This window comes from Coregonus clupeaformis, unplaced genomic scaffold (genome assembly GCF_020615455.1).
Source record: "Coregonus clupeaformis isolate EN_2021a unplaced genomic scaffold, ASM2061545v1 scaf0054, whole genome shotgun sequence".
Lineage (NCBI taxonomy): Eukaryota > Metazoa > Chordata > Actinopteri > Salmoniformes > Salmonidae > Coregonus > Coregonus clupeaformis.
This window is the reverse complement of record NW_025533509.1, coordinates 285,765-311,831: the sequence shown is the minus strand read 5'-3', so window position 1 is coordinate 311,831 and position 26,067 is coordinate 285,765. Positions and strand designations below refer to the sequence as shown.

General features: G+C 45.3%; 1 protein-coding gene across 1 annotated transcript in view; it reads left to right on the top strand.

Moving 5' to 3' along the window:
* Positions 1-2,629: 2,629 nt before the first annotated feature.
* LOC121580857 (centlein-like) overlaps positions 2,630-26,067 on the top strand; it is a 73,814-nt gene continuing 50,376 nt past the window's right edge. Inside the window, exons 1-4 of the mRNA XM_045212843.1 lie at positions 2,630-2,635; positions 3,335-3,390; positions 7,064-7,183; positions 23,889-23,989. Of these exons, the coding sequence (XP_045068778.1) occupies positions 2,630-2,635; positions 3,335-3,390; positions 7,064-7,183; positions 23,889-23,989 (283 nt within the window). The remainder of the gene's footprint in view (positions 2,636-3,334; positions 3,391-7,063; positions 7,184-23,888; positions 23,990-26,067) is intronic.

Genomic DNA, 26,067 nt, shown 5'->3' with positions numbered 1-26,067 from the left:
AATAACAGGGTTCGAGCTCACATTTCCTTCTCTGCAGGGCAGCCGTGTCTATCAGCAGTAAACAACTCTTCCCTTCAAAAGGCGCTCGACAAGAAAATCTCCCCACTCCTGTCCACCACACCTCTTTACTGTCTCTCTCTCTCTCTCTCTCTTTCTCTCTCCTCTCTCTCTCTATCTCTCTCTCTCTCTCTCTCCTCTCTCTCTCTCTCTCTCTCTTCTCTTCTCTCTCTCTCTCTCTCTCTCTCTGTTTCTCTTCTCTCTCTCTCTCTCTCTCTCTCTCTCTCTCTCTCTCTCTCTTCTCCGTCTCTCTCTTCTCTCTCTGTCTCTTCTCTCTCTCTCCCTCATTGTCTCTGTCTCTCTCTCTCTGTCTCTGTCTCTGTCTCTCTCTCTCTCTCTCTCTCTCTCTCTCTCTTTCTCTGTCTCTCTCTCTCATTCTCTCCCTCTCTCTCTCTCTCTCATTCTCTCTCTCGCTCTCTCTCTCTCTCATTCTCTCTCTCTCATTCTCTCTCTCTCTCTCTCTCTCTCTCTCTCTTATTCTTTCTCTCTCTGTCTCTGTCTCTGTCTCTGTCTCTCTCTCTCTCCTGTCCTCCTCTTCTCCCTCCCTAGCCCGCCTGTTTTAAAGTGTTTTCTCCTCTCCTTCCGCTCTATTAAGGTCAGAATAATAAAGATGCTCTGTCAGGAACATCTAGATGTTCTCCTCCTCCTCTCCCCTGAAGTCCCACCTTGTAATCTTTTTACATTTTTATAGTGGGTCATTGCCGCTCCAATTGGGTGGTACCCCAGTCAATGCTGGTACCCGCTGAGGAGAGGGGGTTAAGGAGGGTGAGGGTAGTGTGAAGAGGGTTCAAAGTCTCTCTCTCTCATCCCGGTTGACTTACCATGTTAATGCTGTATTTTCCTCGGGTGCTGGAGGAACACTTGTCAGAGAGGAAGGAACTGTAATGTCAGAGAGAGGAGGAACTGTAATTCAAGAAAGAGGAACTGTAATGTCAGAGAGAGGAGGGCGCGATGTCGGGGAGGGAGGGAACTGTAATGTCAGAGAGAAGGAGCTGTTTCGGAGGGGAATTATGTCGGAGGGAGAGAACTGTAATGTCGAGAGAAGGAGAGGAACTGTAATGTCTGGAGAAACTGTAATGTCAGAGGGAACTGTAATGTCAGAGAGAAGGAGAGGATGTAATGTCAGAGAGGGGAGAGGAACTGTAATGTCAGAGGGGAGGGGAACTGTAATGTCAGGGGGGGACTGTAATGTCAGAGAAAGGAGGGGAGCTGTAATGTCAGAGGAAGGAGGGACTGTAATGTCAGAGAGAGGGGAACTGTAATGTCAGAGAGAGGACTTATGTCAGAGAGGACTGTAATGTCAGAGGAAAGGGGGGAACTGTAATGTCAGAGAGAGGTGTTGCTTCCTCAATAATGGACACATCCTTGTTACACCTGGGGGGGTGTACAGCAGTGGAGGCTGGTGGGGGGGCTATAGGAGGACTCATTTAATGGCTTGAATGGAATTAATGGAGGTGTCAGCGTGTTTCCATATTTTATATCTAACATTTAATCCATTCCAGCCTTTGCATGAGCCCATCCTCCTATAGCTCCTCCCCACCTCAACTGTTACAGTTCCATACTAGACTACTCTTCATTTCATTATTTACACTGTTTCTCATTTTCCTCTTTTACCTTTTGTCTTCGTCCTCCTGTTTGTTTTTTTTCGTATCCTTGTTGTGTGAGTCCATTGTGTATTCTCCTGTATTGTTGCCCATTGTTTGTAACCTCCTGTTGTGTGATACTTTGATTTTTGCAGGTTTTCCTACTTACAAAGCATGTGAGGTCTGTAATTTTTTATCATAGGTACCTTCAACTGTGAAACAGAATCTAAGACAAAAATCCAGATTCTTTATGATTTTTAAGAAATTAATTTGCATTTTATTGCATGACATAAGTATTTGATCACCTACAAACCAGTAAAATTCCCTCTCACGACCTGTTCGTTTTTCTTTAATAGCCCTCCTGTTCTCCACTCATTACCTGTATTAACTACACCAGTTTGAACTCATTACCTGTATAAAAACACCTGTCCACACCTCAATCAAACAACTCCTCTCCCCAATGGCCAAACCAGAAGCTTTAAGGACATCAGGGATAAAATTGTGGAGCCTGCACAAGGCTGGGATGGGCTCCAGACAATCGCAAGCAGCTTGGTGAGAGGCAACAACTGTTGGCGCAATTATTCGAAAATGGAAGAAGTTCAGATGACTCAATCACCCCTCGGTCTGGGGTCCATGCAAGATCTCACCTCGTGAGGCATCAATGATCATGGGGGGGGTGAGGGATCAGCCCAGAACTACCCGGCAGACCTGGTCAGTGACCTGAAGAGGCTGACCACAGTCTCAAAAAAACCATTATAACACACTACCGTCATGGATTAAAATCCTGCACGCCGCAAGGTCCCCCTTGCTCAATCCAGCGCATTCCAGGCCCGTCTGAAGTCTGCCAATGACCATCTGGATGATCCAGAGGAGGAATGGGAGAAGGTCATGTGGTCTGATGAGACAAAAATAGAGCTTTTTGGTCTAAACTCCACTCGCCGTGTTTGGAGGAAGAGATGATACAACCCCAAACCATCCCAGCCTGAAGCATGGAGGTAAACATCATTCCTTGGGGATGCTTTTTCTGCAAAGGGGACAGGATGACTGCACCTATTGAGGGGAGGATGGATGGGGCCATGTTCTGAGATCTTGGCCAACAACCTCCTTCTCTCAGTAAGAGCATTGAAGATGGGTCGTGGCCTGGGTCTTCCAGCATGACACACCCAAACCACACAGCCAGACATCTAAGGGTGGTCCGTAGGAAGCATCTCAAGGTCCTGTGGCCTAGCCAGTCTCCAGACCTGACCCCAATAGAAAATCTTTGGGGGGGGCTGAAGTCCGTATTGCCCAGCGACAGCCCCGAGACCCTGGGATCTGAAAGGTCTGTATGGAGGGTGCCAAAATCCCTCTCAGTGTGTCAAACCTGGTCAAGACCTGCAGGAAATTATGATCTCTGTAATTGCAAACAAAGGTTTCTGTACCAAATATTAAGTTCTGCTTTTCTGATGTATCAAATACTTATATCATGCAATAAAATACAAATTAATTACTGAAAATCTACAATGTGATTTTCTGGATTTTTGTTTTAGATTCCGTCTCTCACAGTTGAAGTGTACCTATGATAGGATTACAGACCTCTACATGCTTTGTAAGTAGAAAACCTGCAAAATTCGCAGTGTATCAAATACTTTTCTCCCCACTGTTGTGTGATCCACATTGTGTAACGTAACCTCCTGTATGTCTCTTTGCGGCAGACCGGGGGGAATGAGGGGCTGCGGAGGGCCCTGAGACGCCGCGGCGCCTGCGTCTCGTCCAGACCAACTACAGGACTCAAAGCAGCTCAGAGGGTGGAGGACCACTGGGCCTGTGATTACCACTGCTACAGCTATTCAATATTCTACTCTATTAATTCTTTTTATGTACCACTTCCCCCAGTGCCGACATTCTGTATTACTCCAGGGACACACTTTCACACTATGTGCCACCAAACGTGCTGTGCTGGCTAGGATATTTTCTTTTCACATTGTCTTTATATGTTAACCAGCCTTCACAGGCTTGTTTTTTCCCTTTTTATTCTCAAACCATGTCGCAATCCGCTCCCTTTAGCCTGGAGTTAATAGCATTGCTTCGGGGTGTTTTAAACCGTAACCCCTCTCTCTTTAGTTCAGCCCCTCTGAACCACTGGAACACATCAACCCACCTACTCTCAAATACTCCCATGCCTTTCCTCTTCATGTTGCATTCATCACCTACCTACTGTGTGGGGAAGAGTGGAAGATTACACCTTTACCTTTGAAAAAGCTTCACTGGTTTTAAAGCGAATCATTTCGTTGCTTAGCTTTTGAGTCGCATGCATCTGTCTGTCTCTCTCTTTCTCTCCTTCTGTCTCTCTCTCCTTCTCTTCCCTGGCATTCATTAGGACTTGGGCATGAGGCTGAAGGTATCCTTAGAGAGGGGACGGGTGTCTAGAAACTCCTGGGGAGGGGGGGAGTGAGGGGGAGGGGGGGTGATTTGAAGGTAGTGATTTCCTCTTCCGATCCCCTAGGTTTTGATCTAGATTAAAACCACAGTTTTTCCCACAGCGCAACGTGGCGCACATCACATTAACATGAACACACACTTTCTCTTTCTTTCTGTCTTCCTCCCCCCAAAGCGTCAGGCAGCGAGGAGGACCTTTTAAAACACTAACTAATGGCTATGTGGGTTTATCCCGGACCGCTGTTATGTCCTTTTTCTCCCGGGTTAATTAAAGAAAGCAGCGCTGCTCGTGGCCGTGTGAAAGTAGAGCGGGTATTCTCCATCCACCACCTCCTCCCCGTTCGTGCTCGGAGCAGCTCAGCGCAGCCCGGAACAGCCGGCAGACAGAGAGAGTGTGTGACAGACAGAAGAGCGCAGAGGGCATCACTTGGAAACAACACCATGTGTCCCCTGTCTGTACATTTTGCGGTTATCAGAAAGTGTGGTGTGTGTCTCCTTGTTGTTGGAAGATCTTGATGAAAATGAGTCACACTTTGCTAGCAGGAAAAAAATAGTCTGTCTGATATTTATCTCTGTTTTACCTCTTGTGGCAATAAGTCATATTAAAAGGGACCATTTTAATGTTAAAAAGCAGTTTTGTTGCAAACAGGGAGTTGGTACTCATAATACACATTCAACAAACTCCATCAACTACCTGTCACCTGCTATTCATCACCGCTGATTTGACAGAAGACAGATTTGACACATCACTCTCTTTTCATCCGAACCTTTGCTGGCTCCACCCGCCAGCCCCTCAGCCTTTGGATGGGTTAACCCCCTCATATCCATCCTTAAATAGTCCCAAGCCCAGTGGGGGTAATGCCAGTCTCAGCAGGGAGACAATGGAGAAACCACTTAAACACTACCCCGTTAGCGCCCGATCGCCTAACAAGTCAGCAACGTCGAGCTCTCATTGCATTTTGGGCTTGTTAGGGATTTCCCAGTTGCTGCCACCTGTGTTGATGTTTTCAGGGAAATTGGTGGGGGTGTGTTTATTTTTGCTCTCTTTGTGTGTTAACTGAAAGGGTTGTGTGTGTGTTCTGAAACCACCTCTTTACCTGCCTCTTATTCTGTTTTGGAGTTTAAATTAATAACACCCCCTCCCCCCATTTGACAGTGAAAGCCATTACATTAGCGGGTTAGTTTTGCTTCCTCTTTACGTGTTGCTGCTTCCACCCTCCCATTCATCTTGTTTCTCTCTTCAGTTATTATTGGTGCTCTTGGTCTGGGTTGATGTGCAGTGAGTCGTGGCTGTTCCAAAATCCCTTTCCTTTCCCGGTCTTATAATACTATTTTGGGAATAGGTTTCCATTTCAGACACAGCCGGTGTGTGTGGGTGGAGTGACACTGCGGATAGGAATAGGCTAACTACCAGCAATCGCCAGCTGCAGGCCCTGACTCTTTCTCCTCATCAGCATGCAGCCGACACCCCGTCTGCCCTCCGAACTCACTTATTCATATTACCACCACCGCCCCAACATAAAGAGGGAAAAAACCACTTCTTATTTATTAGAAAAGTTTTAATCAGACTGGGATCCGGATGAGTAAATAATTTATTAAACGTCTGCAGTCTGATCAAAGTTGCCCCTAAAACAGATTCCCCTCGAATTAAAAGCAATTAGCTGGAGAGTCTTCTCTGTGAAAAAAGTGCCCTCCCATTTCTGTTTCCACACTCTTATAACGGAAACTAGATACTGCAGGAAGCACTGAGGGCTGGACTGGTGCTGGATCCAAAAATAACTCCTAGTCGCTACACCCTCTCCCTGATATCTAAATGCTCCCCTTGCCTATATAAGACAGTGTGAATCTTTTGCACTTTGGTCATTTAGCAATCTCTTATCCAGAGCGACTTTAAGGAGAATTGGGTTAAGTGCCTTGCTCAAGGGCACATCGACAATTTTTCCCCTAGTTGGCTCGACAACATTTCTATTACTACCACCTCTTAACCCTAAGCTACCTCAATTCCAATATTACTTAAAGGGGCAGACAATATAACATTCCATCCATATCCTGGTAGCAGATCTGTCTATTCAGATCTCAGACTGCTTAGTGTAGGTTCCCCTCATATAAACTTAAATCACTTGCATCATGCTCTCTCCTCTCCCTCATACGTACAGAGTACTCCTCAGTGTCTAAGTTTTGTGGTGGGAAGTTCCGGTGATCTCTCTCCAATTATCAGAGGAGCGAGAGAGAAGAGACTTTGCTCTCTGGGGAAGAAACCTGGGGATCCTCCACTCAGCTCAGGCACACTACAGCACTGCACACCGGCCACCTACCACAAGTTCAAGGGCTCCAAATTGCTCACAGGGGCATTAGCGGTATGAAATGAAAAAAATGTGCTGTTCCTCCGTTGCCTTCCCATTCCCAGGCAGCTCTTGATTATTAGCGTGGCCGTCTCGAAAGAAACCCTGACATATAGAAATACCTTTTTCCCTGCTTTGGAATCCGGGAGAGAGATCTCATTTTCTTCTTTATTGATTGGTTTTATCCTGTGTCTTTGCACCACCATTTTAGTGTTCAAATCAAACTAATTGGGATTGAATGGTGGTGGGTAGGCTGGGATTGATTGAGTGAGGGGGGGGTACTGGGGGGCCAAGGGGAATGGTGGTGGGTGTGTCTGCCACCCACTGTTAAAGGTGTCATTAATATTCATAGTACGTGTGTTTTAGAATAACCTGGTTTGAGTGTGTTTCTGGCCATTATTTAGATCAACTGGCACACTGGAAATCCTCCGCAGTCCCCAGTCTATCCACTCTGGCACTGCCCTGGGCTTTAACTGTGTGTGTGCGCGCTTGTGTGTACACTTGATTTGCCACTGAAGTATCAAAGTCAAGGCCACTCATTTCAATACGGCTACAAATGTCTGAATAACAGCGGTGCTCCCGATGTGAATTGACCAGGGGCTGCTAGGTATGGTACTAACTGTTCTCCCCTGTGTCCACTGTGTGTGTGTGTGTTTGGTGCAGGCCCAGGGGCCGGGCCCAGCAGCGGGCAGAGCCGTGGCAGCTCCGTCAGGAGAACAGCGGTGCGGTGTGGAATGAGCTGGCCTACTTCAAACGCCTCAACAAGAAGCTCACTACACACAAGTAAGTCCCACTCCTGTCTGTCTCTCTGTCTCTCTCTCTGCTTGTCTCTCTCTCTTTGTCTCTCTCTCCCTTCCCCCTCTTCTCTCTCTTTCTCTCTCTTGGTCTCTCTCTTTGTCTCTCTCTCTGGTCTCTCTCTTTGTCTCTCTCTCTCTCTCTCTCTCTCTCTCTCTCTCTCTCTCTCTCTCTCTCTGTCTCTGTCTCTGTCTCTGTCTCTGTCTCTGTCTGTCTGTCTATACCTCAATTTGCCTGATTGCTTGCTGATACAGAGTAATGTCATTTGCACACACACACCGTTACACACACACCTCTTACACACCTCTCGACCTCTCCCCTGCAGTTTGTGGGTGTTAAACTTTGCGCACGCCCTTCTGAACTTCCCAGCGTCCGACTCCCCCTCCTCATTATCTCCAGCCAGAGGGTTCCAACACTAGATCATTAGCCCCGTCTCTCATTTGGAAGATTCACACGTAAAAAAATGTTGGGGTCGGTGGGAGAAAGAAAATCACATTATCGTTTTGCTCTGGCTGTGTCTTTGTGAAGCATCTTCATCTTCCTGTTGTTTCTAATGATAGTGAGAAAGAGAGTTTCATGCTGGCAACAGTTCCATTTTCCATGAACCACATCATATACAGTGGGGAAAAAAAGTATTTAGTCAGCCACCAATTGTGCAGGTTCTCCCACTTAAAAGATGAGAGAGACCTGTAATTTTCATCATAGGTATCACATCAACTATGACAGACAAATTAAGAAAAAAAAATCCAGAAAATCACACTGTAGGATTTTTTAATGAATTTATTTGCAAATTATGGTGGAAAATAAGTATTTGGTCACCTACAAACAAGCAAGATTTCTGGCTCTCACAGACCTGTAACTTCTTCTTTAAGAGGCTCCTCTGTCCTCCACTCGTTACCTGTATTAATAGCACCTGTTTGAACTTGTTATCAGTATAAAAGACACCTGTCCACAACCTCAAACAGTCACACTCCAAACTCCACTATGGCCAAGACCAAAAAGAGCTGTCAAAGGACACCAGAAACAAATTGTAGACCTGCACCAGGCTGGGAAGACTGAATCTGCAATAGGTGAGCAGCTTGGTTTGAAGAAATCAACTGTGGGAGCAATTATTAGGAAATGGAAGACATACAAGTCCACTGATAATCTCGCTCGATCTGGGGCTCTACACAAGATCTCACCCCGTGGGGTCAAAATTATCACAAGAACGGTGAGCAAAAATCCCAGAACCACACAGGGGGACCTAGTGAATGACCTGCATAGAGCTGGGACCAAAGTAACAAAGCCTACCATCAGTAACACACTACGCCCCATGAGACTCAAATCCTGCAGTTCCAGATGTGTCCCCCTGCTTAAGCCAGTACATGTCCAGGCCCGTCTGAAGTTTGCTAGAGTGCATTTGGATGATCCAGAAGAGGATTGGGAGAATGTCATATGGTCAGATTAAACCAAAATATAACCTTTTTGGTAAAAACTTAACTCGTCGTGTTTGGAGGACAAAGAATGCTGAGTTGCATCCAAAGAACACCATACCTACTGTGAAGCATGGGGGTGGAAACATCATGCTTTGGGGCTGTTTTTCTGCAAAGGGACCAGGACTGACTGATCCGTGTAAAGGAAAGAATGAATGGGGCCATGTATCGTGAGATTTTGAGTGAAAACCTCCTTCCATCAGCAAGGGCATTGAAGATGAAACGTGGCTGGGTCTTTCAGCATGACAATGATCCCAAACACACTGCCCGGGCATCGAAGGTGGCTTCGTAAGAAGCATTTCAAGGTCCTGGAGTGGCCTAGCCAGTCTCCAGATCTCAACCCCATAGAAAATCTTTGAGGGAGTTGAAAGTCTGTGTTACCAGCGACAGCCCCAAAACATCACTGCTCTAGAGAGATCTGCATGGAGGAATGGGCCAAAATAGTGTGTGAAAACCTTGTGAAGACTTACAGAAAACCTTTGACCTGTGTCATTGCCAACAAAAGGGTATATAACAAAGTATTGAGAAACTTTTGTTATTGACCAAATACTTATTTTCCACCATAATTTGCAAATAAATTCATAAAAATCCTACAATGTGATTTTCTGGAATTTTTTTCTCATTTGTCTGTCATAGTTGACGTGTACCTATGATAAAAATTAAAGGCCTCTCTCATCTTTTTAAGTGGGAGAACTTGCACAATTGGTGGCTGACTAAATACTTTTTTCCCCACTGTATATATATATCCTTCTACACGGTGGACAGCGAAAACATTTGTTCATTCAAGTAATTTTACCTTACACTTTTTAGGAACGAATGTGGGGGACGGGCGGAGTCTGTTAATTGCAGCTCCGGGTATGATTTTATTCATCACCACTACCAATTAATTATATCAAATACCTAACTGGACCTTAATGTTCTCTGATCTGTAGCTATGTGAATGTGTTTGGTGAAGGAGAGCTAATTAAGAACGTAAATAGACAGTTGAGTATTATGGGGACATGTTTGTCCATGTACCAGTACTGAGCCTCAGTGACGATAGCGGTATAACGGGGGAGAGAGGGAGAGAAAAAGGTGGGTGACAGGGATTGTGTTAATTACCGGGGCTGTTGGAGGTGTTGCTCTTCATTAGGGGCTCTGACTGCGGCTCCCTACCACTCTGCCAAGGCCAGGTGGCCGTGAGGGGATAACCCAGCCAGCTACAGCCCAGACCAGGCTCAGCCAACCACTGACCAGCCAGTCCTCTGTTTGATCTGGAGCAGTTTCCCCTAACCGTCCCTTCCCTACCCCGTTCCCTACTCTACCCCACCTGTGGTACTGCGGGAGGCTGAGACCTGGGCTCTCCTCCTCCTCCTACCCTCTCCTCCCCCTGTCCTGTCCTCCTAATCCCAGCTGAGCTCATTATGATCTAGCCTGGCTGCCTCTCTCTCTCTGAGCCAGAGCTGTCCGAGCTAATTACAGACCAGGCATACAGCCGCCACAGCTCCATCCGCTGCTGCCCGTTAAGGATCCTCCCGGCCCGGGCATGCGGCTGCAACGTCCTGCTGGTCCTTGCAACTGACCTGCGAGGAGCACGAGGCAGAGCGGGAGGCCGCCTGTTCCCTTTCAGGCTGTGCAGCCCCTGTCCTCCGAGGTTAGTGCTGATCCCCGTCAACCCAGGCAGTCACTCGCTACCCCAGCGCCCCCGCCAAGGCCCAAAGTAAACTTGGCGGGGGTCTCTAACTCGTGCTTTAGAAAAACTACATCCCCCCTCACCCCCGACGCTTTGATCCTGGTCCCGGCCAACAGCCCCGACGACCATTAACCGGCTCACTGTGCTAAAGCAAGCAGCAGGCACACCGCCCGTCCGACCACCTTCCCCCCTTCTCTTCTCCCCAAACCCACTCTCCTCACCCTATCTCCCTTTATATCTATTGGGAGGGTTAGGGAAGGAGGGAGTGTGGTAGCGGATGGGAAGAGGGGGGAAAGAAATGAAACATGCACGGTGCAATTAGGCTGGGCTTCTATATCAAGCTGTTTGGCGGCCCCGGCCATGTAAATTACTGTTGATAGCCAACAATTAAGGAGAAGGGAGCCGTGTTGGTGCAATAACTAGACCAACACCCCCAGCCCTAGACTTCAGTTGTGTCCCAAATGGCACCCTATTCCCTATATAGTGCACTACTTTTGACCAGAGCCCTATGGGCCCCGCTCTGGGCAAAAGTAGTGCACTATATAGGGAATAGGGTACCATTTGGGACGCAAACATCTAGTGCTTCTGCAAGGCCCAATAATAAGTGGCAGTTTGCCATTCTGCCGTCCATATTAAGATGATTGTGCTTGTGAAGGTTGCGCCTCCTCGTAAGTGTTAGCTATGATTGGCTAATGGCTAATTATCTCCTGGCTGGAGGTAGGAGGAGGAGTTCGGGCCCAATAACCGCCCGGCGAAGGCTGCTGTTAGGATGTTTGGATGCTTAAAATGTGTGTGTGTGTGTGGGGGGGGGGGAGATATTCTCTCTCTCTCTCTGTTGTGCTCAAGTCTGTCTCTCTCTCTCTCCCTCTCTCTCTCTGTTGGGCTAAAGTCTCTCTCTGTTGGGCTAATGTCTCTCTCTCTCCCTCTCTCTCTCTGTTGGGCTAATGTCTCTCTCTCTCCCTCTCACTCTCTGTTGGGCTAATGTCTCTCTCCCTCTTTCTCTCTGTTGGGCTAATGTCTCTCTCTCTCTCTCTCTCTCTCTCTCGTTCTGTCCTGAGCTGAGCTGGTGTGTACAGATGTCTCATCATTGCTCCCCCATCCAAACAGGCACTTATAAAAGAGGCTCGTGGTCCAAACAACCAGTTGTTGCCAAAATGAGTGTGCTTGTGTTTATTCCCTGGTTCCGGGTCCCTGTAGTGTTGCTCTCAACACAACAACACTCCAATTATTGGATCCTCTAGTTCCCTTAGTGGAGATGAGGCCGTTAAGGAAGGTGAACCAGCTGCAGGTCCACTATGGTAGTTTAATCTCTCTCTCTCTCCCACTGGCTCCCTGCAATGGAAATGATCATGGATGCAATCAGGCACAGAGTGCTTAAGAACTCAACTTCATATCCTTGAACTTGGACAATATTATTAAGACCTCTGTGTTTAGGTGATTTGAGTGAAGGCGGACTAGAGTCTCCCCTGACGTCATTAGAAGTACCATGATCTGCAGTATTAGATTAAATGCCTGCATTCATGTTAGAAATTGCCCTTTGTCCTAATGAATAAATAATAAGGATCTAGTCAGAGAAATATTCTGTTTAACTTGTTATCTCAAATCAAATTGTATTGGTCACATGCGCCGAATACAACAGGTGTAGACTTTACTGTGAAATTCTTACTTGCGGGTCCTTTCCCAACAATGCAGAGTTAAAAAGTACGAAAATAAGCAAATAAGAATAGAAAATTTGAACACAATAAATAACAATGACGAGGCTATATACAAGGAGTCAATGTGCAGCGGTACCAGGTAGTTGGGGTACCAGGTAGTTGGGGTACCAGGTAGTTGAGGTACCAGGTAGTTGGGGTACCAGGTAGTTGGGGTACCAGGTAGTTGGGGTACCAGGTAGTTGAGGTAATATGTGAATGTAGATAGGGGTAAAAGTGACTAGGCAATCATGTTAGATAATAAACTGAATTGCAGCAGCGTATGTGGAGAGTATGAAAGTGTGTGTGTGTGTGTGTGTGTGTGTGTGTGTGTGTGTGTGTGTACCGTCAATGTGTGTGTGTGTGTGTGTGTGTGTGTGTGTGTGTGTGTGTGTGTGTGTGTGTGTGTGTGTGTGTGTGTGTGTGTGTGTGTGTGTGTGTGTGTGTGTGTGTGTGTGTGTTTGGAGTGTCAGTGTAAGTATACAGTGAGGGAAAAAAGTATTTGATCCCCTGCTGATTTTGTACATTTGCCCACTGACAAAGAAACGGTCAGTCTATAATTTTAATGGTAGGTTTATTTGAACAGTGAGAGACAGAATAACAACAAAAAAATCCAGAAAAATGCATGTCAAAAATGTTATAAATTGATTTGCATTTTAATGAGGAAATAAGTATTTGACCCCCTCAATCAGAAAGATATCTGGCTCCCAGTGTCTTTTATACGTCGAGCTGAGATTAGAGCACACTCTTAAGGGAGTGCTCCTAATCTCAGTTTGTTACCTGTATAAAAGACACCTGTCCACAGAAGCAATCAATCAATCAGATTCCAAACTCTCACCATGGCCAAGACCAAAGAGCTCTCCAAGGATGTCAGGGACAAGATTGTAGACCTACACAAGGCGGGAATGGGCTACAAGACCATCGCCAAGCAGCTTGGTGAGAAGGTGACAACAGTTGGTGTGATTATTCGCAAATGGAAGAAACACAAAAGAACTGTCAATCTCCCTCGGCCTGGGGCTCATGCAAGATCTCACCTCGTGGAGTTGCAATGATCATGAGAACGGTGAGGAATCAGCCCAGAACTACACGGGAGGATCTTGTCAATGATCTCAAGGCAGCTGGGACCATAGTCACCAAGAAAACAATTGGTAACACACTACGCCGTGAAGGACTGAAATCCTGCAGCGCCCGCAAGGTCCCCCCTGCTCAAGAAAGCATATACAGGCCCGTCCTGAAGATGGCCAATGAACATCTGAATGATTCAGAGGAGAACTGGGTTAAAGTGTTGTGGTCAGATGAGACCAAAATGGAGCTCTTTGGCATCAACTCAACTCGCCGTGTTTGGAGGAGGAGGAATGCTGCCTATGACCCCAAGAACACCATCCCCACCGTCAAACATGGAGGTGGGAAACATTATGCTTTGGGAGTGTTTTTCTGCTAAGGGGACAGGACAACTTCACCGCATCAAAGGGACGATGGACGGGGCCATGTACCGTCAAATCTTGGGTGAGAACCTCCTTCCCTCAGCCAGGGCATTGAAAATGGTTCGTGGTGGGTATTCCAGCATGACAATGACCCAAAACACACGGCCAAGGCAACAAAGGAGTGGCTCAAGAAGAAGCACATTAAGGTCCTGGAGTGGCCTAGCCAGTCTCCAGACCTTAATCCCATAGAAAATCTGTGGAGGGAGGCTGAAGGTTCGAGTTGCCAAACGTCAGCCTCAAAACCTTAATGACTTGGAGAAGATCTGCAAAGAGGAGTGGGACAAAATCCCTCCTGAGATGTGTGCAAACCTGGTGGCCAACTACAAGAAACGTCTGACCTCTGTGATTGCCAACAAGGGTTTTGCCACCAAGTACTAAGTCATGTTTTGCAGAGGGGTCAAATACTTATTTCCCTCATTAAAATGCAAATCAATTTATAACATTTTTGACATGCGTTTTTCTGGATTTGTTTGTTGTTATTCTGTCTCTCACTGTTCAAATAAACCTACCATTAATAAAATTATAGACTGATCATTTCTTTGTCAGTGGGCAAACGTACAAAATCAGCAGGGGATCAAATACTTTTTTCCCTCACTGTATGTAGAGTCACATCGGTAGTGTAAATTCCCTCTGTCATAACATTGTTTGTTTCCTTTGTTGTTGTTGTGTCTATATCAAACAGATCTTAGATTTATTTGTAATCTCATTCTGATCACTGTTTTTATGTATAAACTGGGTTTAGCCTTGGTTTCTTGTGTCAAGGTCTATAGACTCCCCTGACTCTCCTGATAGCCCTAAAACAGGCCTATTTACCCTCCCAGGTTTGAAGTGGTCCTGAGAGGAGACTTGACATTTTCCATTGGGACCACTCTACCATCGGTTTCATATCAAATCTCTCTCTTTCCTTTATTTAATTATCAATTGTTGTACTCCTCAGACAAAGACCCCCCGTTTCAAATATGGGCTCTCAAACATGAAACACACTCTGGAGGAGAATGATCTGAATTAAGTCAATTGCGAATGAGCAAATAAAGCGGAAAGCCGACAGAGCGCCGGCCAGGCATTCAGATTGAAATGTCCTCCTTGACGTTGGCGGAGGAGAGGCAGGGCGGGCAGGCGGGAGCGGGTTGAGCGAGGAATGTTGATTCGCCGTGGGTTCATTTTATCTCCCATCATTATGGTTCTGTCTCTGGTAGCCCTCCACGTCTTGTCCGCCGCTCGCTAATTGTTGTTAAAGGTCTGTTGGTAAAAGGGAGGCAGGGATTATTTAGGCCCTCGTAAACAGACTAAACACTGGCTACACGCGGCGCGCTGCGGCGGGCGGCGCCCTCACACTAAAGACGGTACACTCAGTCGACATCAAAGCATAAATTAGGCAGCCATTACTGGGGGATAAAAAGCCTTTGAGATGATTTGTAGGAAGAAGGGAGTGGTGAAGAAGGCCCCTCTACTGAGAGTGACCATTACAGACGTGGTGGAGACTTTGATTCTAATGAAGTTTAATCAAGTTTACCCGGTTTTCTGCTCTCTCTCTCTGCAATGTCTTTTTTCTCTCGTTTCATCTTGATTGCTAAATTGTATTAGGAGTAATGAGTGTATTTTGCCCCCCGGACCAGGGAGTGTTAGGGGGAGGGACGTACGGGGCAGACAGACACACACACACACACACACAAAGACAAAATAATGTTTTATGTATGTTTTGATAACCGACCACCTAATTGCCCCCTTCATTCATTATTTGCTAAATGAATTATTCTTTGAAACTTTGCGGCACACTTACTGGGTAATTATGAAGCAAGCCGTAGCCTGCCTGCTCTCTGGATTGTACTGTAGCCTGCCTGCTCTCTGGATTGTACGGTAGCCAGCCGTCGCTCTGAATGCATGGGAACTAAGGCTGTGCTGTGAAGTATCAACATAGATAGTAAAGCACATTTCACAGGACCAAGCTAAGAAAGTACATCCCTACAGTGATATCTACCTGTTTAGTCAGATACTGTGTGTTATGTCACTTTACCCCATGCAAACAGATACCATAACACTACACACTAAACAGTAGTATAAATACAAAGGGTTCAGTCTACTTTTTGTGGTATTTGTATGTTGTAATGTCAATATTGACAGATGCCATCATCAGATGAGATCATACTTAACTAAATCCACAACAACAAAAAACTGTTCTTAGGGTAGGAAATCTGGTATTTTAATGCAGGACCTCCTTGACCGTTTTCACTAGTCCACCCCTCTAGTGCCTGAACATGAAGGCCTGTTTACCTCCCGTATGCGTGCTCCGGCTCTGCTCAGTGACTCACTGCTTCACTGTTGTTGTTGCATTATGGCCTGTGGCCACGAGAACAGAGAGCTGTATGAACTACAACACTTTACTGCTGACAGCGGAGGCTTATCCGTCCCAAATGGCATCCTATTCTTTATAGTGCACTACTTTTGACCAGAGCCCTATGGGCCCTGGTCAAACGTAGTGCACTTAATAGGGAATAGGGTGTAATTTGGTACGCACTCACAGACTCTTGCCTTTCTGGGCTTAAAGCTGCAGAGAGAGGGGAATTCCCCTCTGACTCAAAATGATGTCTTTCCTCACTTTTTCTTCAGGGGGAACTGACATTCTCTCTCCTCTCCAGTCATAGAAAGTGCTAGAAGTAAAAAAAAAATATACCCCCTCTCCCCCCCCTCTCTCTCTCTCTCTCCCCCTCTCTCTCTCTCTCTCTCTCCCCCCCTCTCTCCCCCCTCTCTCTCTCTCCCCCTCTCTCCCCCCTCTCTCCCCCTCTCTCTCTCCCTCCCCCTCTCTCTCTCTCCCCCCTCTCTCTCTCTCCCCCCCTCTCTCCCCCTCTCTCTCTCCCTCCCCTCTCTCTCTCTCCCCCTCTCTCTCTCTCCCCCTCTCTCCCCCCCTCTCTCTCTCCCCCTCTTTCTCACTCACTCTTTCTCTATCTGTTCTATGTTTTTATGTGCCAAGCATGAAATGGGAGAGGGCGAGTACGAGGAAAGGCCTGGCGCGTGAAAAGCACAACGGTCAAAAGATGATGTACTGCTCTGTAATCCCTGGTGGGTCGGAGCTGGCGGTGTGTGCTCTAAGCTCTGTTAGTCCACTCTAGAGGAACACAGTCAGAGAGAAGATCAAATGACTTGGAATAGAGCTCAGGACTCGGCTGGCTCCGATGCTACTACAGTACTTCAGGAGAGAAATCTTAACAAACAGCGAAACAAAGATGTACATTACAGAGCCATCATTACCAAGCAGAACGCATCTGTTCCGTCTGTTTTCTTTCGTTTTGATGCTAGCGGAGGTAAAAGTGGTTATTTTTTCGCTTTCATGCCTGCTGAGTTTGTATTCTACCTTAGGTGAAGCGTTGTTGAGGGAATTAGAGATGGATTTGCTGGCTTTAGTTGAACAGAAGTGAAAGGGGAAAAGAGAGAACAGGATGTGTGATTGACCACAAACATTGTTCTATGCTGCTGTCAAGGGTTGGACAGAAAAACTTCTGTTTTAGGATCATTAAAGTCTACCTATTGGAAGTGTTCTGGAGGGCCACTGTAGTGGATCAAGTGTGTCCTCCCATAGGCCTGTTGAAACAGAAGTCAATAGCTGCATTTGAAATGGCATCCTATTCACAATATACTTGCGGACAAAAGTAGTGAACTACAGTGGCTTGCGAAAGTATTCACCCCCCTTGGCATGTTTCCTATTTTGTTGCCTTACAACCTGGAATTAAAATGGATTTTTTGGGGGGTTGTATCATTTGATTTACACAACATGCCTACCACTTTGAAGATCAAAATATTTTTTATTGTGAAACAAACAAGAAATAAGACAAAAAAAACAGAACTTGAGCTTGCATAACTATTCACCCCCCTCCACCCCCCCCACCCCCCCAAAAAAGTCTAATACTTTGTAGAGCCACCTTTTGCAGCAATTACAGCTGCAAGTCTCTTGGGGTATGTCTCTATAAGCTTGGCACATCTAGCCACTGGGATTTTTGCCCGTTCTTCAAGGCAAAACTGCTCCAGCTCCTTCAAGTTGGATGGATTCTGCTGGTGTACAGCAATCTTTAAGTCATACCACAGATTCTCAATTGGATTGAGGTCTGGGCTTTGACTAGGCCATTCCAAAACATTTAAATATTTCCCCTTAAACCACTCGAGTGTTGCGTTAGCAGTATGCTTAGGGTCATTGTCCTGCTGGAAGGTTAACCTCCGTCCCAGTCTCAAGTCTCTGGAAGACTGAAACAGGTTTCACTCAAGAATTTCCTGTATTTAGAGCCATCCATCATTCCTTCAATTCTGACGAGTTTCCCAGTCACTGCCGATGAAAAACATCCCCACAGCATGATGCTGCCACCACCGTGCTTCACTGTGGGGATTGTGTTCTCGGGGGTGATGAGAGGTGTTGAGGTTTGCACCAGACATAGCTGTTTTCCTTGATGGGCAAAAGCTCAATTTTAGTCTCATCTGACCAGAGTACCTTCTTCCATATGTTTGGGGAGTCTCCCACATGCCTTTTTGCGAACACCAAACGTGTTTGCTTATTTTTTTCTTTAAGCAATGGCTTTTTCTGGCCACTCTTCCGTAAAGCCCAGCTCTGTGGAGTGTATGGCTTAAAGTGGTCCTATGGACAGATACTCCAATCTCCGCTGTGAGATTTGCAGCTCCTTCAGGGTTATCTTTTGCCTCTCGATTAATGCCCTCCTTGCCTGGTCCGTGGGTTTTGGTGGGCGCCCTCTCTTGGCAGGTTTGTTGTGGTGCCATATTATTTCAATGTTTTGATAATGGATTTAGTGGTGCTCCATGGGATGTTCAAAGTTTCTGATATTTTTTTATAACCTAACCCTGATCTGTACTCCACAACTTTGTCCCTGACCTGTTTGGAGAGCTCCTTGGTCTTCATGGTGCCGCTTGCTTGGCGGTGCCCCTTACTTAGTGGTGTTGCAGACTCTGGGGCCTTTCAGAACAGGTGTATATATACTGAGATCATGTGACACTTAGATTGCACACAGGTGGACTTTATTTAACAAATTATGTGATTTCTGAAGGTAATTGGTTGCACCAGATTAATTGGTTGCACCTACACAAGGCTGGAATGGGCTACAAGACCATCGCCAAGCAGCTTGGTGAGAAGGTGACAACAGTTGGTGCGATTATTCGCAAATGGAAGAAACACAAAACAACTGTCAATCTCCCTCGGCCTGGGGCTCCATGCAAGATCTCACCTCGTGGAGTTGCAATGATCATGAGAATGGTGAGGAATCAGCCCATAACTACACGGGAGGATCTTGTCAATGATCTCAAGGCAGCTGGGACCATAGTCACCAAGAAAACAATTGGTAACACATTACGCCGTAAAGGACTGAAATCCTGCAGCGCCCGCAAGGTCCCCCTGCTCAAGAAAGCACATATACAGGCCCGTCTGAAGTTTGCCAATGAACATCTAAATGATTCAGAGGAGAATTGGCTGAAAGTGTTGTGGTCAGATGAGACCAAAATCGAGCTCTTTGGCATCAACTCAACTCGCCGTGTTTGGAGGAGGAGGAATGCTGCCTATGACCCCAAGAACACCATCCCCACCGTCAAACATGGAAGTGGAAACATTATGCTTTGGGGGTGTTTTTCTGCTAAAGGGACAGGACAACTTCACCGCATCAAAGGGACGATGGACGGGCCATGTACCGTCAAATCTTGGGTGAGAACCTCCTTCCTTCAGCCAGGACATTGAACATGGGAATTCCAGCATGACAATGACCCAAAACACACGGCCAAGGCAACAAAGGAGTGGCTCAAGAAGAAGCACATTAAGGTCCTGGAGTGGCCTAGCCAGTCTCCAGACCTTAATCCCATAGAAAATCTGTGGAGGGAGCTGAAGGTTCGAGTTGCCAAATGTTTTGCAGAGGGGTCAAATACTTATTTCCCTCATTAAAAAGCAAATCAATTTATAACATTTTTGACATGCGTTTTTCTGGATTGTTTTGTTGTTATTCTGTCTCTCACTGTTCAAATAAACCTACCATTAAAATTATAGACTGATCATGTCTTTGTCAGTGGGCAAACGTACAAAATCAGCAGGGGATCAAATACTTTTTTTCCCTCACTGTATGCATGCACCACTTTTCCGTTATTTATTCGAATTCTTTGAAACAAGTAATTTTTTTCATTTCACTTCACCAATTTGGACTATTTTGTGTATGTCCATTACATGAAATCCAAATAAAAATCCATTTTAATTACAGGTTGTAATGCAGCAAAATAGGAAGAACGCCAAGGGGGATGAATACTTTTGCAAGGCAGGGGAATATGGTGCTATTTTGGACGCAGGAAATATCAGTGGATATTGTGATGTAGAGAGGAGCAATCAATTACTGCTACAGTAAATGCACCTTGATTGAGTTTATTCAAGCACATAGAAATATTGATTTCTAGGAATTTCTGTAGATTTGAGTGACATGATTTTCCCCACCACTGTTCTGTAGCTAAGAGTAGTACATGATGTACAGTGGGGAAAAAAAGTATTTAGTCAGCCACCAATTGTGCAAGTTCTCCCACTTAAAAAGATGAGAGAGGCCTGTAATTTTCATCATAGGTACACGTCAACTATGACAGACAAAATGAGAAAAAAAATCCAGAAAATCACATTGTAGGATTTTTAATGAATTTATTTGCAAATTATGGTAGAAAATAAGTATTTGGTCAATAACAAAGTTTCTCAATACTTTGTTATATACCCTTTGTTGGCAATGACACAGGTCAAACGTTTTCTGTAAGTCTTCACAAGGTTTTCACACACTGTTGCTGGTATTTTGACCCATTCCTCAATGCAGATCTCCTCTAGAGCAGTGATGTTTTGGGGCTGTCGCTGGGCAACACGGACTTTCAACTCCCTCCAAAGATTTTCTATGGGGTTGAGATCTGGAGACTGGCTAGGCCACTCCAGGACCTTGAAATGCTTCTTACGAAGCCACTCCTTCGTTGCCCGGGCGGTGTGTTTGGGATCATTGTCATGCTGAAAGACCCAGCCACATTTCATCTTCAATGCCCTTGCTGATGGAAGAGGTTTTCACTCAAAATCTCACGATACATGGCCCCATTCATTCTTTCCTTTACACGGATCAGTCGTCCTGGTCCCTTTGCAGAAAAACAGCCCCAAAGCATGATGTTTCCACCCCCATGCTTCACAGTAGGTATGGTGTTCTTTGGATGCAACTCAGCATTCTTTGTCCTCCAAACACGACGAGTTGAGTTTTTACCAAAAAGTTATATTTTGGTTTAATCTGACCATTTGACATTCTCCCAATCCTCTTCTGGATCATCCAAATGCACTCTAGCAAACTTCAGACGGGCCTGGACATGTACTGGCTTAAGCAGGGGGACACGTCTTGCACTGCAGGATTTGAGTCCCTGGCGGCGTAGTGTGTTACTGATGGTAGGCTTTGTTACTTTGGTCCCAGCTCTCTGCAGGTCATTCACTAGGTCCCCCCGTGTGTTTATGGGATTTTTGCTCACCGTTCTTGTGATCATTTTGACCCCACGGGGTGAGATCTTGCGTGGAGCCCCAGATCGAGGGAGATTATCAGTGGTCTTGTATGTCTTCCATTTCCTAATAATTGCTCCCACAGTTGATTTCTTCAAACCAAGCTGCTTACCTATTGCAGATTCAGTCTTCCCAGCCTGGTGCAGGTCTACAATTGTGTTTCTGGTGCCCTTTGACAGCTCTTTGGTCTTGGCCATAGTGGAGTTTGGAGTGTGACTGTTTGAGGTTGTGGACAGGTGTCTTTTATACTGATAACAAGTTCAAACAGGCGCCATTAATACAGGTAACGAGTGGAGGACAGAGGAGCCTCTTAAAGAAGAAGTTACAGGTCTGTGAGAGCCAGATATCTTGCTTGTTTGTAGGTGACCAAATACTTATTTTCCACCACAATTTGCAAATAAATTCATTAAAAATCCTACAATGTGATTTTCTGGATTTTCTTTTCTCAATTTGTCTGTCATAGTTGACGTGTACCTATGATGAAAATTACAGGCCTCTCTCATCTTTTTAAGTGGGAGAACTTTCACAATTGGTGGCTGACTAAATACTTTTTTTCCCCACTGTATCTGATCTCATAACAGGGGCGTTATCTGTTGTTTCATTCATCTTACTCTGAGACATTCTCCTGTGTGTGTGCACTGATAGTTACAGATACTCCTCAGGCAACCCCTGGTGTTATCCTCTCTTCCTTATGTATTTATTCTAAGAGATATCCAACATCCAACCAGCCTCTCAACCCTCTGGAGAGCCACGCTCCCCCCCCCCCAGGGAACCAAAAGGCTGCAAATAAACATCTGTTATTCAAATTGATGCATTCACACTAAGGAATCACACAAGCTTATGAAGTGAGAGGGAAATGGAGAAGGGGGTGAATCGAACGGGAGGGAGTTGGGAGTTAGCAACCTCTCACAAAACAATTATATGCAGTTGACAAAAAAACAGGAATTTGCGTCGGGCGTTCGTCTGCATTTTAATTGAACAACTGTTGGGTCTGAGGTAAATGTTTGGTTGAGAGGTAGAGCAGGAGCGCTCAAAACAGATACAGTAGAAGATTATCTAGCTAGGGTTAAGTTATAAGACAATGTTTTCTTAGAGTCCCTCATAGTACTGTCACCTATGATGTCTTTTTAGGATCTAAGGATAGTCATCTACCGGTAGTCGCCTTTAAGGGAATTTATCTCTGTTTGCTTGCTTGTGTGTGGCATATTGAGCCACACACTGACTGTATTCATGTATTAGATATGCTTAAGATCTATCCCATACTGTTCCTTTACTAGAATGTCATGGTGGGAAACCAGAAGGTCCCAGGACACAAAACAAAACCCCATCTGTAATCTAATCCGGGATCACTGAGAGAAACGTGCTCATCCTTCAACAAAACAGAGTGTCTTCCATATGAACTTTGGTGTCACGTCGATACGGCCTGCATCGGAAAAGGCATAAAAGAGAAACATTAGACGAAATTGGCCCGTTCCACACGCGGCATATTTCAGTTAATTTGTCCCATTAACAGGCTGTATGGATACATAATGCTATTCTCAGGGCAGTGCTGGGAGCTGGAGCCTGCATCGACTGCAGTTCATTTATAGAGGAAAATCTATAGTGAAGCAGCGACACGTATCCATCTGCATTCTCTCTGTCTCACCCCCCAGAGAGGGTAATTTGTGGATTTATTTAAGCTGTGGTTAGGTTAGCCCATTATTATGTCTTATTGTTGTTGCATTGTAGAGAAGGAACCTGCAGGTAAGTATTTAGTTAGACAGTGTATACCATGTGTATCCTGTACATATGACTAATGAAACTTGAAAGTAGGCCTTGGTTCACACTGTATTACTGTGGTGAACCCTGAGCCATTTCACACACCTCAAGCCTACTAACTAACCCATCCCTAACCGAGAACTACTCAACTCTTCACATTTTCTTGGCAACTACCGGTAAGAACATTTAGCATTGGAGGAAGTGCAGAACAGAACAGAGCAGAATAGAGCAGAACAGAACCGTACAAGGCCCTCACCATACGTGTTTACTAACAGAACCAGGGTCCAAGCTGACATTACCACACTAGTCAGGAAGTGTAAAAGGTTGAATTACTTGACTGTTCCATGCTCCTAGTTTAACCTGTATTAGAGTCAGTCAGTCAGGAAAAGGAAATCAGGTTGAGGGATAGAATGCCACTGGAACAATAACAGTAGTTCACACAGACAGTGTTTCTCTCTCTGGCTTCTCCATCTCCCTGGGTGCTGGGGCTGTGGAGCGAAGGGGCGGGGAACGAGGTGTGTGTTTTCAGGTGTGACGCTCTCAGCGGGACCTATACCCGTATCCTCTGCAGACTTCTTTTTGGCTCCTAATAATAACTTGCAATTGCAAGAGTCTCGAGCATGGCTCCTTTCCTCTTAATTAGCCTTTTGCGGGAATCAAGCTAATTGCAGAGAGTTAATTGGGTTCATATACACACATATACACACACACACACACACACACATTGTACCTCCTTACCTGGGTTTCATGGTTCTTGTCACTTTGATTTCCACATGAATTAAATTCAGCCTAAAATTAGCTGGTTTTCCTTTTCATATTAATCATCTCAGTTTCGTAGAGGAGGATCTGATGACACAGTTCTCAGGTTAAAAGTAAAATGGAGGCTTCACGTACAGTCAATGGATGTAATGTGGAATTAGAAGTGGCATTTACAGGAATGTAACAAGACGTCCCCTTTCCTTGGGTCCAGGTGTGTTGACAGAAGAGGGAAACAGACAAAGAAACTGCCCTTCCTGTCACTAAAGTCTTAAAGAAAAACGTTGTGTTGTTTTAAGTGTTGTTTTTTATGTGTGTGGTGGTGGTAGGACTAACCTAGAGGAGGAGCTGGATGTGTTGCGGGTCCAGGCTGCTATGGACCGGGCCACTGTACAGGAGCTGAGGATGTGTCTTCAGAACGAACAACAAGGTGAGCCTTGTCACTTCCACACCATAGAGTTGGAAAGAAAGCCCACCCAATGTTTGCTCAGGATTATAATCCATTGGCTGATCCGGGTGGAATTCTGTGATCCCTCGTTATAACATTAGAAGTCCCATCCAGGGAAATGATGAAAGCATTCAATTGTGCTGTCCATGCTAAAAAAAAAGGCTTTGTGGCAAGTGTGCCCTATATCCAACTCTATGGTCCACACTCTAGAGTCTAAAGGCTGACTGACCGATCAGAACCCAATCAAGCTCTATTGCCCCATTTCCCCTTGTCTGAAAGAATTTGTCCTCCATTGGTTTTAATTCTCAAGCATACTGTAGGTATCAAGCAACACCCCTGGATATTGCCTCCAGGCTGAACAAGTCAGAGGAAGCACTGAATAAGTAGTGGGTTTAAAAGCTCATGTTCTATAATAGTTATGACTGAAAACACGATAGTACTTATACAATCTCTCTATATGTAATGTGTATCGAAATATCAAATTACTTGATTCTTGCTATGTAACTACTGTAAAGAATAAAAATAAATAAAAGCCATGTACTGTTGAAGTCGGAAGTTTACATACACCTTAGCCAAATGCATTTAAACTCAGTTTTTCACAATTCATGACATTTAATCCTAGTAAAAATTCCCTGTCTTAGGTCAGTTAGGATCACCACTTTATTTTGTGAATGTGAAATGTCAGAATAATAGTAGAGAGAATGATTTATTTCAGCTTTTATTTATTTCATCACATTCCCAGTGGGTCAGAAGTTTACATACACTCAATTAGTATTTGGTAGCATTGCCTTTAAATTGTTTAACTTGGGTCAAACGTTACGGCTTGCCTTCCACAAGCTTCCCATAATAAGTTGGGTGCATTTTGGCCCATTCCTCCTGACAGAGCTGGTGTAACTGAGTCAGGATTGTAGGCCTCCTTGCTCGCACACGCTTTTTCAGTTCTGCCCACACATTTTCTATAGGATTGAGGTCAGGGCTTTGTGATGGCCACTCCAATACCTTGACGTTGTTGTCCTTAAGCCATTTTGCCACAATTTTGGAAGTATGCTTGGGGTCATTGTCCATTTGGAAGACCCATTTGCAACCAAGCTTTAACTTACTGACTGATGTTTTGAGATGTTGCTTCAATATATCCACATAATTTTCCTTCCTCATGATGCAATCTATTTTGTGAAGTGCACCAGTCCCTCCTGCAGCAAAGCACCCCCACAGCATGATGCTGCCACCCCGTGCTTCACGGTTGGGATGGTGTTCTTCGGCTTGCAAGCACCCCCTTTTTCCTCCAAACAACAATGGTCATTATGGCCAAACAGTTCTATGTTTGTTTCTTCAGACCAGAGGACATTTCTCCAAAAAGTACAATCTTTGTCCCCATGTGCAGTTGCAAACCGTAGTCTGTCATTATTATGGCGGTTTTGGAGCAGTGGCTTCTTCCTTGCTGAGCGGCCTTTCAGGTTATGTCAATATAGGACTCGTTTTACTGTGGATATAGATACTTTTGTACCTGTTTCCTCCAGCATCTTCACAAGGTCCTTTGCTGTTGTTCTGGGATTGATTTGCACTTTTCGCACCAAAGTACGTTAATCTCTAGGAGACAGAACGCGTCTCCTTCCTGAGCGGTATGACGGCTGTGTGGTCCCATGGTGTTTATACTTGCGTACTATTGTTTGTACAGATGAAAGTGGTACCTTTAGGCGTTTGGAAATTGCTCCCAAGGATGAACCAGACTTGTGGAGGTCTACAATTTTCTTTCTGAGGTCTTGGCTGATTTCTTTTGATTTTCCCATGATATCAAGCAGAGGCACTGAGTTTGAAGGTACGCCTTGAAATACATCCATAGGTACACCTCCAATTGACTCAAATGATGTAAATTAGCCTATCAGAAGCTTCTAAAGCCATGACATCATTTTCTGGAATTTTCCAAGCTGTTTAAAGGCACAGTCAACTTAGTGTATGTAAACTTCTGGCCCACTGGAATTGTGATACAGTGAATTATAAGTGAAATAATCTATCTGTAAACAATTGTTGGAAAAATTACTTGTGTCATGCACAAGGAAGAT